Below are 18,030 nucleotides of genomic sequence, written 5' to 3' on the forward strand. Positions count from 1 at the left end.
TTGCCTCTCTGCACCTGCACCTCCTTCCCCTATCCTCTCCTGGCACCTACTGACACTCCTGCTCTACTGTCAGCTTCCTACTTCCCTTCTCAGGAGAACCCCAGAACCCTATTGGCTGGCATGGTCAGGTGGGCGTTGCTAAGGCTCATGGGACTTGTAGTCCCTGCCGAGAGCCTCCTACTGATTGGTCTTGCTTCGCGCGCTTGCACTGCGCATGCGCGAGCTGTGTGTAGCCACCGCAACTCCCGCAATCACCATGCATCCGCGTACCTCTCGCAAAATGGCGGCGCCCTGATCTGATGCCGCCGGGAGCCCCCGGCGACGCGCCCACCCCCGCACTCAGCGGAGGTAGGGGGGGGGGGAACCGGAGGACCTGGCTACATATATATTACCGGGATCATTCATTAGGCAGAACAAGATAGTAAAAACAAATTGCGTTTATTTTGGTAAACCCACGTACAAGAAGAAGAAATACACAAGGAACAGTTTAAAATACACTTATCGGGGGTCTGGGGAAAAAAATCCTAGGTGCAGGGTACCCGTTTGGATGAGCTTACCCTGACCGGGATATACCCTCAGTTCTCCTGGTCCTCTTTTCGGCTTCAATTCCTAGCCACAAACGTTTCGTTCGATTCTGAGAACTTGGGCGCAAAAGACGGGACTTAGTCTCTGCGAGGCAAACTTTCCAGGCTTCCAAACGAAGCCAGTCTCTCTGTTATTTCGAACAAAGTAACATTGAAAAGTCCACCGTAGCTTCATCGACTCACCTCAGTGGTTGGCTTGGATGGACTGGCTCCCTCTCTTGGTCAGCACCTTATATACATTCTGCTGGGCTATCCCCAGAACAGAGGGGGATGGAGCAGCCAATTGGGGCATGGTAATTCCTCCACATCAGCCAATAGAAAGAGGGGCTCATCCTTGGATGATGTCAGAGGAGTAGGCGTGCCCCACACGTTGAGCGGGAAATATGATTTTAGCCAAAGGGAGAACAGAATCTATGGCTGTCCCTGGCTAACTCATTACCACCTGCAGGGCTCGCTCCACCAAGTTTGGCAACTACAAAAGGTGTCCCCGCGGGGAGCCATTTGTAGCCCTTGACATACGGTCCCAGGGGCAGCCAGCCTGATCTTGTCTTTATTAATGGAGGCTGGCTGCATTCCACCATCACGGTAATGTGGTGTATCTCCCAGATTGAGCAATAACATGCAACTCAATGGCAGTTACCACCGAATCGGGGCAACAAACACCACATCGGGACTCAGTGAATCCCAGCGTAAGAGTGCAATATAAAAAAAATTACACTTTATGTGTCAGTTTTGCTGCAAAAGTTCCTTGATACACAGACCGCACTTTCTGTAGTTATGTATAGGAACCAATACACAAAGAGCAGGAAATGTAAGCTCATGACAAGCATGGATAATTGTTTTCATTTCTTTATATGGTTTAGAAACAAAGTGAAGTACAGTATATGGGAAGATGGAGATCAGCAAATAGCAACATTCACTGCCTGGTGAATGTTAATCTACACTTGACAGAGATGTACGGTTTTAAAGTTTCTCAAGTGTAATACAGTAAATGCCTACCATGTTATTCGATTGCACCAGTCTTTATTCAAGGAAACTATTAAATATGACACCTTATGGCAGAACACTATTTAGTAAATATGGCCCACTGTCTTTATCCTTTCTAAGATTAGAAGTACTAACTAAAGTGTGATGGTGAAAGGGTACCCAGGCCATTAGTAAAGGCTGGGTGCCCCTGAGACATATTGGGGAATTGTACAATGTCAGCTCTGCAACCCAATCATGGCAGAAACACTGTGCTTTGTGATAAAACTGTATATGTGTGTCTTATTATTCCAAGAGTGTTAAGCAGCAAACATTTCCCTGCTTCAGCACAGAGCAGAATAGTAAGACCGGGCAGGGGAATGAATTACATTCAGGTCCCCTGGTATATACCCGAGAACCCCAGAACCAGGGGGGGGGGGGGTTCAAAGTAAAGTATTTTTTAAGATTATGTGTGTAACTATGGCAGTGTTTTCATGTAAGCACGTGAAACGAAAAATGGTTTTAAAAGCCAGCAGCATAGCAGCATAGCAGGCGGCTTTTTGCCAACTTTCGCTAGGAAGCCCCTAGCGCAATGAGATTTGCTGTGAGCACTGTTCGGGTAAAATCAGGAAATATCATATCGCAGACTTTTTATAGTTATATAAAAATCGATGCATTAAAGTCCCCCTATTTTAATTGTAACAACATGTTAGGCATATTGGGATTTTCCTTTGAAGTGCCAGAGACAGAGAAAACGCTTAATTTGTATGTACTGTCGTTTAGAAATGTCTGACAGGAAATTTCTGCAAGGTAACGGCGCATATTCAGCCATGGACTTCTAAAGCATCCCGCTTACTCAATGCCAGGATGTCTGGAAAAAGTCTGTAGTTGAAAGGCTCCCACTCACCAGAGTGTTAAGTGGGGAGGGGTAATTCAAGTATCCCCCATCTTAGTAATGTCCAGGCAAATGGGCCAGATGTCCGTCCGGCTCAGACAAAATTTCGCCAGGTAAGGGGGCCGGGTCTGGTAAGGTACGGGGCAAAGGTGCGAGGTTCGCACATGCCCTTAGCAAAACTAAGAAGCCCTCTGCCAGGTTTTGCAAAGTATTGGCAACTCCAGGATAGGTGGGGAATATTATTCCCACGGAGGAGATTGGCTGCACGGGTTAAGGATAGGGTTTTGTATTGCATAAGAATCCCTGCAGCCCATCGGGAACCAGATTAATCATGTAACAAGATTCATCTAAGCTTCATTTTAAGACTTTACACCATCATAACCAAAGTCAAGAGTTCGTAACAACTAAGGTTCCAAGATCCAATACCACAGCGGCAGAACGAAGGAAGCATCTCTGGCGGTGTAATAGCAGTTGCAAACTGTGCCACTGAGCGAGGACGGTTTCCAGCTCTATTTCCGCACAACTCCCGCTCCTTGGAAATTGTGCCTAGAGACTCTAATTCCAAATATTTCGTTTTGGGAACAAGATTTTTCGTTTGCCCCATCCCAGTAAGTGTATTTTCCGTGTAATTGTAAATTAATGCGTGTGTGTGTGTTAATTATGTAAATAAATCACAATTTATTTTTGATTTTCGCTTTGCTCAATCAAAGGATCTGGGTATTAAGGTGTTAAAAGTGCTGATCTCCCATGACATAAAATCACCAGCTCACTTTGTTATATTACTTTCTCTCTGCGTCTGCTTTATTTGCTATTTTTCACCTTGTTTTTACTTGTGTGTTTCAGAATACCTGTGTTTTATTTAATCTCATGTGACCCATATGTAAATCATAGCCCTCAGCACATATTATGACTTTGTAACCTTGAAAGGACTTCAAGCACAATCAACAAAATAGATATCCCTTGGAGGTATGCTAGTAGTAGAGAGTAGTGCACTGCTAGCAGTCAGCTGGTTTAGATCACTTTGCTAGAGCTGTGATCTAGAAAAGCAGTGGTTGTGGGTTTTAGTCCTATAGGGTCTGACACCAGTACATTATTCCAGTCATTAGGTCAGTACCTTAAGCTTATCCACTATCTCGTTGATATGGAAAATCTTTTAGGTATAGTGAGGTGACTCCTTTTAAATATACTTTGCATATCCATTAGCATATCTCCCAGATGTACTCCCTTTTAAGCACAGGCATGTCTCCCTAATTTATTTTGAGGGAGGTTTAAAGGGAAATATACACAACTGGAGACACTACTAAATTGATTGTCTCTCTCTCAGTTTCCATTCTTAGAAATTCATCCAGATTGTTTTCAATGGCGTATTATAATAAATCCGCTCTGATTTTTAAGTGCTCAAGCCACACACAAATTTTGTTTTGGGGGTGGGGGGTATGGATTTGGTAAAAACAATCCACAGAATTCCAGGAAACAGATATGGCCTGGTTCGGCCATCTGTAATCATTATCATAGCAGAAAAAGTTGAGTAACTATACATTGTATAATAACCATGCATTACTATACCCGGGGGAGGACACAAAGCGCAATAACTTCCTCTCCAAGGTGGAAAAATCCCAGGTAATCTCAAATAGGCAACATATGTAAAGAAAAGAAGAAAAAATATAGTGCAACACAATTTAATTAATAAAAATACTTGAGCAAGGAGGCTCCAATACACTCACATGCTCCAGAACAAATTAAAGCAGTTTAACCACTCTGGGTTCAGACGCTGTGTGATAGACTCCAGTCAGCTGTTGCAAGTCCTCTGCTTCCTCATTCGATCGGCGTCTGACGTCACGGACCGGCTCCCTCAGTTATCCAGCAGTGAGGGGAGGATCATCTGGCTCCGTGGTAGTCACCGCACACAAGATATCCAGGTGGGAGGGCGCAGTAGCAGAACAGCTGATATCACAGCAAAGAGTCTGTAGGGGGAACTGACTGCTTCACTAGGTCTGAGCGCACAGGAAACCCTACGCGTTTCATCCAAGGTATGGACTTCTTCAGGGGTGTAAGGATACATTGCAATGACTCTAAGTTAAATAGTCCCAGGAAAGGAGGGGCTAAATGACGTCACGGCGCGCGACTGAGTATGATACAGTAGGCTCAGTATATCTCTACTACAAACCCTGCTTGATTGTTAGACAAAACGAAACACTAAAAGGCAGAAAATAGTGACTATAAACATACGAGGGGGTAATTTGATGACATGAAATTTATATAATAAAAATACATTATGGAATTACACAATATTAATCATAAAAAATATATAATTAAAAATGTAACAAATAACCCCCATGACGAATCTAAATGGAAACAAGAAGAGAGATCAGTGCATATACATAAATGGCATATATAAATATTCAGAAACCATATTAAAAAAACGTGTATTAAAAAACAGACCTTCTTTAAAAAGAGGAATATATATTAAATTTATGTATAACCAAAATATGCACTTTGAATATTAATTTAAAAAAGAGGCTAAATTTATGTCAATATTAAGACCTAAAGGTTTAAGTGTACATAGTTTATGTATCCAGAAAGTCTCTTTTTGGGAGACTTCCTGGATACGATTGCCTCCCCTCCAATTTAAAGTGACCGAATCAATGCCTATATAACTCAGACCCTCCGGACTCGAATTATGGAACTGTTGAAAATGTAATGGAACACTGTGGTTTTCCAATCCATTTGCAATGTTCCTAATATGTTCCAGAATTCTGACCTGGAGAGGTCTGATAGTGCGGCCCACATATTGTAGACCGCAAGGGCATTGTAATAAATAAAAAACAGAGGTACTTTTACAGTTAATAAATTTGTTAATTTTAAATACCTCTTTGGTCACTTGGGACATGAAGCAATCAGTTTTAGTTATACAAAATTTGCAGGCTTTACAGCCGGTACACTTAAAAAAAACCCTTAGGTTTTTGACCCAACAAAGTATCACTAGTAGGTAATGGTCTCAAAAAACTAGACGCAAGTCTATCTTTAATATTGCGTGCTTTAGTATAAATAACTTGGGCACGGTCTGGTAAAAAATCTTTTAAATATTGATCACTTTTTAAAATATGCCAGTGCTTATTTAAAATTTTATTGATTTTAAAATGATTGCTATTAAATTGAGTGATAAAAGGAATAAAATTGGGTTTCATCATTTTACTTGAGTTTGACTTTAAAAGTAGATTTCTGTAGAGTTCTCGTACTTGATTTTTTGCTTCACATAAATCCAAGGGTAAGTAATCCTTCTCCAAGAATCTTTTTTCCAGTATGGCTGATTGTTCATCAAAAACCTCAATATCGGAGCAATTTTTTCTTAATCTTCTAAATTGCCGCGATGGAATATTTGAGGTCCATTGTGGATGATGACAACTGCTTTTACTAATAAAATTATTGCAGTCTACAGACTTAAAAAAAGGTTTTACTTAAAACTCTTTTATCTTCCACATATAAAATAAGATCAAGATATGAGATGCTGGTACGATCATACTGATGGGTGAATTTGAGGTTTAAGTTATTATTATTAAGATATATTAAAAATTCCTCAAATAATTCATTAGTTCCATCCCATACAATAAGAATATCGTCAATATAGCATTTCCAGGACACCAGGTTCGCGCCAAAAGGGTTGGAACGGAAGATGAAATCCTCCTCCAAAAACCTCCATAACTAAATTCGCGTAACTTGGCGCGAACCGGGGTCCCATCGCTGTACTCCTGGTTTGTAAGTAAAAACAATTGTTAAAAGAAAAGTAGTTGTGATTTAATATCAATTCTATGCCCTCTATAATAAAATCAGTTTGATCTTGTGCAAATTTATTTGACTGTTCTAAAGTTCTTCTAATGGCACTACAGCCTTGGGGGGGATCTATAATTGTATAGAGCGAAGTTACATCTACCGTGCACCATATGAAACTATCTTTCCATTCAGTATGTTCAAAATGATTAATTACCTCCGTGGAATCTCTCAGAAAAGAGGGTAGTTTGGTCACAAATTCTATTAAAAAAGTGTCTAAATATTGTGACAAATTGGAGGTTAAAGAGTCTATTCCGGATATTATCGGACGACTAGGAGGTCTGTCTTTATCTTTGTGCATTTTCGGTAAGAAATAAAAAATAGGAGTTTTTGGAAATTTGTTATTTAAAAAATTAAATTCACTATCGCTTAAAATACAAGAATTTTTACCTCTATGTAGAAAAATGTCTAATTATTACAAAAAAGATTTGGTAGGATCAGTGGTCAGAATAGTATAAGTACTATGACCTCCAAGGATTCTTCTAAGTAATAACTCCTACTCATAACTACCGTGCCTCCCCCCTTATCGGCTGCTTTAATCACTAGATTTTTATCATTGATTAATTTATTCAAGGCCTCAATTTCTTTTTGTGTAACATTACTCTTATTTTTAGAATTAAGGACTAACTTTGCAAAATCATTAGTAATAAGACTGTAGAAAGTGTCTACAAAATTACCTTTATCATGTCGTGGGAAAAAAGTGGATTTATTTTTTAATGTGGTATGACAGAAATCTGATTCCAAAGAAATAGTATTGGGTACATTGAAAGTATCTATTTTTGGTAGATCAAAATTCCTTTTTAAAAAATGTCTTTTTAAAGTCAATTTTCTCAATTTTTGAAAAGACATTTTTAAGAAAGGAATTTTGATCTATCAAAAATAGATACTATTAATGTACCCAATACTATTTCTTTGGAATCAGATTTCTGTCATACCACATTAAAAAATAAGTCCACTTTTTTCCCACGACCTAAGGGTAATTTTGTAGAAACTTTCTACAGTCTTATTACTAATGATTTTGAAAAGTTAGTCCTTAATTCTAAAAATAAGAGTAGGAGTTAAAACTTAGAAGAATCTATGAGAATCCTTGGAGATCATAGTACTTATACTATTCTGACCACTGATCCTACCAAATCTTTTTTGGAAGAATTAGACATTTTTCTACATAAAGGTAAAAATTCTTGTATTTTAAGCAATAGTGAATTTAATTTTTTAAATAACACATTTCCAAAAGTTCCTATTTTTTATTTCTTACCAAAAATGCACAAAGATAAAGACAGACCTCCTGGTCGTCCGATAATATCCCGAATCGACTCTTTAACATCCAATTTGTCACAATATTTAGACACTTTTTTAAAAGAATTTGTGACCAAACTACCCTCTTTTCTGAGAGATTCCACGGAGGTAATTAATCATTTCGAACATACTGAATGGAAAGATAGTTTCATATGGTGCACGGTAGATGTAACTTGACTCTACACAATTATAGATCACCCCCAAGGCTGTAGTGCCATTAGAAGAACTTTAGAACAGTCAAATAAATTTGCACAAGATCAAACTGATTTTATTATAGAGGGCATAGAATTGATATTAAATCACAACTACTTTTCTTTTAACAATTGTTTTTACTTACAAACCAGGAGTACAGCGATGGGACCCCGGTTCGCGCCAAGTTACGCGAATTTAGTTATGGAGGTTTTTGGAGGAGGATTTCATCTTCCGTTCCAACCCTTTTGGCGCGAACCTGGTGTCCTGGAAATGCTATATTGACGATATTCTTATTGTATGGGATGGAACTAATGAATTATTTGAGGAATTTTTAATATATCTTAATAATAATAACTTAAACCTCAAATTCACCCATCAGTATGATCGTACCAGCATCTCATATCTTGATCTTATGTTATATGTGGAAGATAAAAGAGTTTTAAGTAAAACCTTTTTTAAGTCTGTAGACTGCAATAATTTTATTGGTAAAAGCAGTTGTCATCATCCACAATAGACCTCAAATATTCACTCGGGGCAATTTAGAAGATTAAGAAAAAATTGCTCCGATATTGAGGTCTTTGATGAACAATCAGCCATGCTGGAAAAAAAGATTCTTGGAGAAGGATTACTTACCCTTGGATTTATGTGAAGCAAAAAATCAAGTACGAGAACTCTACAGAAATCTACTTTTAAAGTCAAACTCAAGTAAAGTGATGAAACCCAATTTTATTCCTTTTATCACTCAATTTAATAGCGATCATTTTAAAATCAATAAAATTTTAAATAAGCACTGGCATATTTTAAAAAGTGATCGATATTTAAAAGATTTTTTACCAGACCGTGCCGAAGTTATTTATACTAAAGCAGGCAATATTAAAGATAGACTTGCTCCTAGTTTTTTGAGACCATTACCTACTAGTGATACTTTGTTGGGTCAAAAACCTAAGGGTTTCTTTAAGTGTACCGGCTATAAAGCCTGCAAATTTTGTATAACTAAAACCAATTGCTTCATGTCCCAAGTGACCAAAGAGGTATTTAAAATTAACAAATTTATTAACTGTAAAAGTACCTCTGTAATGTATTAATTACAATGCCCTTGTGGTCTACAATATGTGGGCCGCACTTCCGGGTCAGAATTCTGGAACATATTAGGAACATTGCAAATGGATTGGAAAACCACAGTGTTCCATTACATTTTCAACAGTTCCATAATTCGAGTCCGGAGGGTCTGAGTTATATAGGCATTGATTCGGTCACTTTAAATTGGAGGGAAGGCAATCGTATCCAGGAAGTCTCCCAAAAAGAGACTTTCTGGATGCATAAACTACGTACACTTAAACCTTTAGGTCTTAATATTGACATAGATTTAGCCTCTTTTTTAAATTAATATTCAAAGTGCATATTTTGGTTATACATACATTTAATATATATTCCTCTTTTTAAAGAAGGTCTGTTTTTTAATATGGTTTCTAAATATTTATATATGCCATTTATGTATATGCACTGATCTCTCTTCTTGTTTCCATTTAGATACGTCATGGGGTTTATTGGTTAAAATTTTTAATTATATATTTTTTATGATTAATATTGTGTAATTCCATAATGTATTTTTATTATATAAATATCATGTCATCAAATTACCCCCTCTTACTGTCGCGGCCGAGTTTATTCTTACCTTTGCCCGGTCTCGGCCGCGACAGTAACCGGGCGCGCGCCGAGGTGTCCCGGGCGCGCGCCGGAGCCTCGGAGGATCGGTCCTCCGATCAGGGCTTCCCCCTCCCCTCTCCGGGTCCGCTGGGTCCCCCGGAGCCCCCCACCGCATCCCCCACATTAGGAGCAACCCAGGGCTCCCTCGGGGAGCCCTGGGCACGCGCGCCATGCGCGCACGCTCCCGATGTAGCATGACCGCGCATCGATGATGAGCGGCACGCCGAGGAAAAGCAACGAGCAAGCCGGGACACCTCCCGGCTTGCGGTACTAGCCAGGTAAGAATAAAGTGTGCCACCAGTGTATGTTTATAGTCACTATTTTCTGCCTTTTAGTGTTCAGTTTTGTCTAACAATCAAGTAGGGCTTGTTGTAGAGATACACTGGGCCTATCATACTCAGTTGCGCGCCGTGACGTCATTTAAACCCTCCTTTCCTGGGACTATTTAATTTAGAGTCATTGCAATGTATCCTTACACCCCTGAAGTAGTCCGTACCTCGGATGAAACGCGTAGGGTTTCCTGTGCGCTCAGACCTTGTGAAGCAGTCAGTTCCCCCTACAGACTCTCTGCTGTGATATCAGCTGTTCTGCTACTGCGCCCTCCCGCCTGGATATCTTGTGTGCGGTGACTACCACGGAGCCAGATGATCCTCCCCTCACTGCTGGATAACTGAGGGAGCCGGTCCGTGACGTCAGACGCCGATCGAATGCGGAAGCAGAGGACTTGCAAAAGCTGACTGGAGTCTATCACATAGCGTCTGAACCCAGAGTGGTTAAACTGCTTTTATTTGTTCTGGAGCATGTGAGCGTATTGGAGCCTCCTTGCGCAAGTATTTTTATTAATTAAATTGTGTTGCACTATATTTTTTCTTCTTTTCTTTACATATGTTGCCTATTTGAGATTCCCTGTGATTTTTCCACCTTGGAGAGGAAGTTATTGTGCTGTGTGTCCTCCCCCAGACGTTACTTTGAGTGATTGTGAAATCTCTCACACCAGCTGCATCTCCTCTTGGTGAAATTTATTTTTGTTTTGTTTTGTATTAATGTATTTTTAAGGTTTGCGTTTACTTTCCTTGCACTATTACTATACCTGGGACAGATATTGCAGCTTGCCAAGATCTTCATAGTTAATATCTCTTTTTGAACCAATGACTTCATCAATTTCAGCCTGAACCCTGCAAGTGAACAGAAATCCAATTTACTGCCTTATTCTAAGATCATAAAAAGTTTTATTTTTTTATTTATTTCACTGACCACTAATGATATTTCTAACCTAATTACATGAACTAAAAAAAAAAATAAAATCAATTTCCATAGGTGGTTGGGATTTTTTTTCACTTAGCAAGTAAATAAGTCTATTATATCTAACAACGCTATGCTAATGTAAAGGTGGCTTTATCACATGGAAAACTCCCACTGAAGTCCCATTAACGTCAATGCCCCAATATGCACTGTCGCAGTTTAATGAATAACCCCAACTGACTCACCTTTCCAGTATTTCAGGGTGGCGTGCCAATTCCAGCACTGCAAAAGACAACTGATTGGCAGTTGTTTCCTGACCTGAAATTGAAATATTGTTTTTAGAGCAATGAAGATATTGGATAAACGCTTCATCCCTTCCTTTCAATGTTCTTGCAACCAACATTGCAAAAAAATGGATAATTTAGACCCCGAATATTATCTGTTGTGAAGTAATGCCATTTTCATTTAGTTATAAGAAATGAGAACCCTTTAAGATTATTATAAAATTCACTGAAGGGTGGTAGCTATTAATGTGAAGCTATTAAACGTCAATGACTATACATAAACTCTAGAAGGTGGGAACCCGCACTCAAAAAGATTAAAAATCAAGGGGAATCTTTCTGATTCGGAATTACAACTGTTAAAACTGAACTTCAATTACCGATGGAGCCCCTCATACATTAAATACTTGGGAGTAAATGTATCAAGGGACTATAGCTCCCTATATCAATACAATTATCCACCTCTTTTTAACAAAATCAGAAAAGATCTGGATAAATGGGATGAGTACCAAATTTCTTGGATCGGGAGAATGGTCTCGGTTAAAATGAATATACTCCCCAGATTATTATACTTCTTCCAGACACTCCCGATCCAGGTCCCTGGGTCAGAATTGAAAGATATCCAAAACAGAATATTTAAATTCATTTGGCACGGAAAAAGACCCAGGGTTGCAAGATCAGTCCTGATGTCACCAAGGTCACGAGGAGGTATGGGGGTGCCAGATATTTCAAGGTACTATCACGCAGCTCAGCTAAAACAGGCAGTTGAGTGGAACTCAGACCCAGACCAGCTCTGCTGGTTAAAGATCGAGTCTCACTACGCCAAAACTCCTTCTCTGCAACTGCGCCTGTGGGCGACAGACAGATGCGACAAGGGGGTCGGCAGATTCGAACTAGGAGCAATGGGCCATACGTGGAATGTATGGCAAAAGACTAAGACTAAATATCAACTGACGACCCCAGGCTCAAAACTTACTCCACTGTACAACAACCCAGAGTTCCCGCCCGGGTGCGAGACAAAGCAATTCGAACAATACTCAAACAAGGGGATCAGAGCGGCTCTCGGGTCACTCATTGGTCCCGGGTGACAGACTCCTGAAAAAGAGAGGGAAAGAAGGGAGCATGGGGAGGGAGTGGGGGTAGAGTAGGAAGGGTAGGGGAGGGGGGGCAGAAGGGGGGGGTCCCCTCCATCCCCTGGCGGGCCCTTCCTCTCGGTCAGTAGGCTCGGATTGTTACTAGAATCGAGGCGTTTTCAAAGATTAATGCGTCAGCCAAGGCTCCCATATGGTATAGAACCGGTCCGTTGAATGAATGCTGTCAGTTTTTCCATTAACATTACCTCGTTTAATCTTTTTCTCACCATTTGTACTGTGGGAGGAGTCATTTTCTTCCAAGAGGATGCCACTGAACATCTCGCTGCAGTTAGGATGAAGGAGATCAATTTCCATACTGGGCGGTCGATTTCCTCTATCGCCCCCCCCAGTATGAAGGTCAGTGGATCTAGGGGATTTGTGATGTCTGTGACCTCTTTTATTAGATTTTGGATTAAGGGCCAATATTTCTGAATTTCTGGGCACAGCCACCATATGTGGGCCATGTCCCCTTTATGTCCACAGCCTCTCCAGCAAAGATTAGAAGCCAGAGGGTAGATTTGTTTCAGTCTCACTGGCGTGAGGTACCAGTGGAACATTATTTTGTATATATTTTCTTTGATCGTGGTGCATACGGAAGTTCCTGATGCCGCGTCACAGATATCCTCCCAGTCCTCTTTTTCTTTTCTATGTTTAGTTCTGCTGCCCAGTTGAGCATGTAGTCATGCCCTGCGGGACTTGTTTGTCTCTCAAGGACCATGTATATTTGTGAAATAAGACCTTTTTGGTCTTCCTGGCACAGTTTTTCAAACTTTGTGAGGGCTGGGAAGTCCAATGTGGGGGACAATTTTTGTAAAAAGTGTCTAATTTGGAGGAATTTGAATGTTTCCAATTCAGGCGCATCGTATTTGTTACGTAATTCTTGGAAGCTCAGGAATTTCTGGTCGCTCTTCAGGTCGCTCACCGCTCTGATCCCGTTGTTTTAGTATTGTTCGAATTGCTTTGTCTCACACCCGGGCGGGAACTCTGGGTTGTTGTACAGTGGAGTAAGTTGTGAGCCTGGGGTCGTCAGTTGATATTTAGTCTTAGTCTTTTGCCATACATTCCACGTATGGCCCATTGCTCCTAGTTCGAATCTGCCGACCCCCTTGTCGCATCTGTCTGTCGCCCACAGGCGCGCTTGCAGAGAAGGAGTTTTGGCGTAGTGAGACTCGATCTTTAACCAGAAAGAGCTGGTCTGGGTCTGAGTTCCACTCAACTGCCTGTTTTAGCTGAGCTGCGTGATAGTACCTTGAAATATCTGGCACCCCCATACCTCCTCGCGACTTTGGTGACATCAGGACTGATCTTGCAACCCTGTGTCTTATTCCGTGCCAAATGAATTTAAATATTCTGTTTTGGATATCTTTCAATTCTGACCCAGGGACCTGGATCGGGAGTGTCTGGAAGAAGTATAATAATCTGGGGAGCATATTCATTTTAACCGAGACCATTCTCCTGGTCCAAGAAATTTGGTACTCATCCCATTTATCCAGATCTTTTCTGATTTTGTTAAAAAGAGGTGGATAATTGTATTGATATAGGGAGCTATAGTCCCTTGATACATTTACTCCCAAGTATTTAATTTATGAGGGGCTCCATCAGTAATTGAAGTTCAGTTTTAACAGTTGTAATTCCGAATCAGAAAGATTAAGAGGTAGACCATACCCTCGGTGGGTTATCAGTGCCCCCTCCCCCCCCCCCCATCTTACTCCCCTCTGTCAACAAAAAGTAAAAAAATCAATATTATGGTATTGTGTAACCACTACTCTATACTGTTTACTATGTAATGTATCAATACCTAATAAAAATGTTTTGAAAAAAAAATCAAGGGGCAAGAAACAGATATAGTGTCTCTCTCTCTCTCTCTCTCTCTCTCTCTCTCTCTCTCTCTCTCTCTCTCTCTCTCTCTCTCTCTCTGTATATATATATATATATATATATATATATATATATATATATATATATATATTATATACTAGATGGGGAAATAGCAAGGGGTCATGGAGGTAGAATAGGGCAAGTGAGAGTTTGGCAAGCAGGTAGACACCCATATTAAATACAAATAATACTAGAAAAAGTCTAAAGACTAAACCCAATTGGCATAGAAAGGCAGGAGCAGATAAGATAATTGTACAGACTGAAAAAAAAAATTAAATGCATGCTTGCTAATGCAAGACGCCTGACAGATAAAATGGGGGAGCATACACTCACTGGTGGAAGAGACGTTGGGATTAGAGGTCCAGCTGAGTCCACTGACATTCTTATTAGCAAAACATATGGAGGATCTCCCTAACTCACCCAAAAAACTTGTATTGTTCATCCTAACAGCAGCTCGCTGAGCAATTGCTGCAAAATTGAAGCAGCTCAAACTGCCTAGCAAACAAATGGTGCTATCCAGAATAAGGGAGGTCAGATCAATGGAGCTGCTATCAGCTCTTTTGAAACAAGATGTTGATAAATTCAACAACATCTGGGATGAATGGCCCTACGACTAAAATCAAAAACGCTGGATGTTAGCGTCATTAAGAATCGTCCTGGAACTTGGCCGGGGCGGGGCCTCCTGTGGGTGGGGGTGTCCCCTCCCCCTCTCATCCTCCTCCCCACACCCATCCCTTTCTCTTCCCACCCCTTCCCCTTCCCTCCTCTTCTTGTTCTCCTTTTTCCGTTTCTTCCCCCCTTTAGTCCAACCTTATAACCCCCTCTTTCTTGTACCAAAGGGGAAACATAGACCTGGCTCCCTGGGTGCGCGCCTGCCTGGCTGGGGGGGTGCGCGCCGTGGGGCAGGGCCGTTAGATCTGGAGAAGAGAACGCTTCATCTAAAGTCACTCTAGCTATGCCTCCTCCACTTGGCATATAGCCATGTGTCGTGGCGGTCTTCAAAAGTATTCACAATTTAGCCCAGCATTTTTTATCACACCATGAAGGGAAAGTTGACACATTAAGTTTCAGGGGAGTTGAGGTTATCCCTAGAAACCCTAGGAGGGGGGATAGGGAGAACTACCTTCTCCAGAGGGAACAATATTGGATTTACATTTTGGGTAGTAAATCACATGGAGGGCTTAATGAGCTTATTGAGTTGGCCTCCTTTTTTAAATAAAATACTATATGGTCCCCATTTCATTGGGATCAAATTACCCTGCATTCCCCATCAATCCTCTCTTTTTTTCCCTTATTCTTATCATGAGGTGTGTTAATCTTTATATATATATATATATATATATGTTCATTATGCTCTTGGACAAGTGTGTTTGATATTTAATTGGGTTGGAATCAAGAGATACCAAACACATAGATTATTTTGATGGAATGTTTCTTTATTAATATATTGTATGTTATTTATTCTTTAGTTAGTTGTTTAGTTGTATGTCACCTTATATCACTGAAAATGTCTAAGATGGGTGTTGCTTATAAGGTTTTATACTGTACATGGTTTTATGATGTAAATACATATGCACTGCTTAGATGCAATCTTATGGGCAATCCAACAATTAATAATATTGCCCATTGTGTTATAGTTCAATATGGGTGTATATATATTGTATATATTGGTAATATTTATATAGGGTCCTGCGAGTTTAACTCTGATCCATTATGAAAATATTGCAAGCTGCGATGAGTTTGGTCTAATCACTATATGCCATCTCTTGCAATTGGGATAATATACCTCCATACAATATTTACTCTGTATTTTATAGCTATTAGAAATGGTCATATGTTCATTATTATTATTAAATTAATTTAAAGGGTCCTGCGGGCTCAGCTCTGTGTAGAAAAAGCAAGCTGCGATGGTCTTTAAATAACATCTATTTTATTTGGCCATCTCTTGCAAATGTATATCTTTTTAAAGCATTTTTTAATCATTTTATTAACACCCCATTATAGACATTAGTTCGTTTTCATGTATTTTAAGTTTTTTTTCTGTGTTTTCATGTGTATGTATGTCTAATGGTCTCTGATTGGAAGGTTGATGTATTTGTTCAGACGATGCTTCTCATTGGTGGATCTGTTATCCTATTGAGGTATTTAAACATCCCTATGAGAGCTTATGACCGCCCCTGAAGAAGTGTCATATGACACAAAACGCGTAGGTGATGGCATCATGCAGCGTCGCAAGTCCGTGATGATGGTCGTTTGCGCTGCTGCTACAGCCCAGACACACCACGAGGACACCACACGAGAGGCCTTTGAGTGCTCAGGTCTGTTTCCTACCATCTTGACAGCCATAGCACTCCCTTCCCCTTGTTCCAACTAGGGGGACTCCCTGTGTGGTTTTGAGTTATTCCATCTCACTCCCCTGTGTGTCACGGGCTCTTTTTGACCTTCGTGTTCTATATCTTTATGTAGTGTCATGTGCCCTCCATTTTGATACAATCCAGTGTGGTTATCTGTTTATTTTATGATTAAAATTTATGTACTAATTTCGTTTTTTTCTGGTTTCCTTTTATGCGCTCCTATTTTTGTGTATTATGTGCTGAGTGTGCCCTGCTGATCATGGGAAACTAGGAGCTGCAGGGAGGACTTGAGAGCCGAGGGAGAACATTTGGAGGGACAGCGCGCTCAAATCCCTATAAAAGTTTCCCCTGCAAAAGAACTATTCATCCCGAGGGCAATACAAAGGACTCGGGGGCATCCCTTAAGGTTGAAGGAAAGGAGATTTCACCAGCAATAAAGGAAAGGGTTCTTTACAGTAAGGGCAGTTCAAATGTGGAATTCATTACCCATGGAGACTGTGATGGCAGATACAATAGATTTGTTCAAAAAAAGGTTGGACATCTTTTTAGATGGGAAAAGTATACAGGGATATACCAAATAAGTAAACATGGGAAGGATGTTGATCCAGGGATTAATCCGATTGCCAATTCTTGGAGTCAGGAAGGAATTAAATTTTCCCCGTAATGGGGTTTTTTGTTTGCCTTCCTCTGGATCAATAAGTAAGTATCGATATAGGATAAAGTATCTGTTGTCTAAATTTAGCATAGGTTGAACTTGATGGACCTACGTCTTTTTTTCAACCTCATCTACTATGTAACTATGTAACTTGCCAACTTTAGTTGGTGGGACGGATTGGCGTGAAAATCTCAATTCTAGAGTGGCGATCAACTGCGAAAAGCTAATCAGGGCTTCTAGAATTGAGCGGGTTTCAAAAAGTGGTGATGAGTGCAAAAAAGTGGCTTATCGCCACGCGGCTGCCGATAGCTTTTTGAATCGCAGAGGCTTTTTTGGCGAAAAAATGGCGAAAAACGACTTTTCGGTGCTTACTGCATGAGGCCCTTAGTCTGTTGCATATATATATATATATATATATATATATATATATATATATATATATATATATATAATATATACATACATACAGTGCTTGACAAATCACCCAAAAATCTACTCGCCACCAGGCCCGCCCCTATCCCCACCTCCAGCCCCGCTTTATAAAAAAAGAAATGGTGTGTGTGTGTATGTCAGATGACCTCACTAATCTAGAAAAAATAAAAGCCAGATATGAATTACTAGTTTCCTGAACCCCTTAATTCGGTGTAGGTATAGGGCAGTTAAGATATATAGGGTAAATAAAATATCCTGAAGGGTGTGTGTGAGGGTGTGTGAGAGGGTGAGTGTGTGAGAGGTTGTGTGTGAGTGAGTGCGTGTGTGTATATGAGTGTGAGAGGGTGTGAGAGAGAGAGGGCGTGAGAGAGAGAGGGTGTGAGAGAGGTATGAGAGAGAGAGGGTATGAGAGAGAGAGGGTGTGAGAGAGAGAGGGTGTGAGAGAGGGTGTGAGAGAGGGTGTGTGAGAGACAGGGTGTGTGAGAGACAGGGTGTGTGAGAGACAGGGTGTGTGAGAGAGAAGGTGAGAGGGTGTGAGAAAGTGTGAGACAGAGAGAGAGTGAGAGAGACACAGAAGAGTGTGAGAGAGA

At 40.4% G+C, this 18,030-nt stretch overlaps 1 protein-coding gene across 2 annotated transcripts in view; it reads right to left on the reverse strand.

The window, feature by feature from the left end:
- CYP46A1 (cytochrome P450 family 46 subfamily A member 1) overlaps positions 1-18,030 on the reverse strand; it is a 94,628-nt gene that overhangs the window by 21,568 nt on the left and 55,030 nt on the right. For both annotated transcript variants that reach the window (XM_075614389.1, XM_075614388.1), the window contains 2 exons: positions 10,953-11,025; positions 10,556-10,640 (listed from right to left, as the gene is read on the reverse strand). In XM_075614389.1, coding sequence (XP_075470504.1) covers positions 10,556-10,640; positions 10,953-11,025 — 158 coding nt within the window. The remainder of the gene's footprint in view (positions 1-10,555; positions 10,641-10,952; positions 11,026-18,030) is intronic.

This window comes from Ascaphus truei, chromosome 9, assembly GCF_040206685.1.
Source record: "Ascaphus truei isolate aAscTru1 chromosome 9, aAscTru1.hap1, whole genome shotgun sequence".
NCBI lineage: Eukaryota > Metazoa > Chordata > Amphibia > Anura > Ascaphidae > Ascaphus > Ascaphus truei.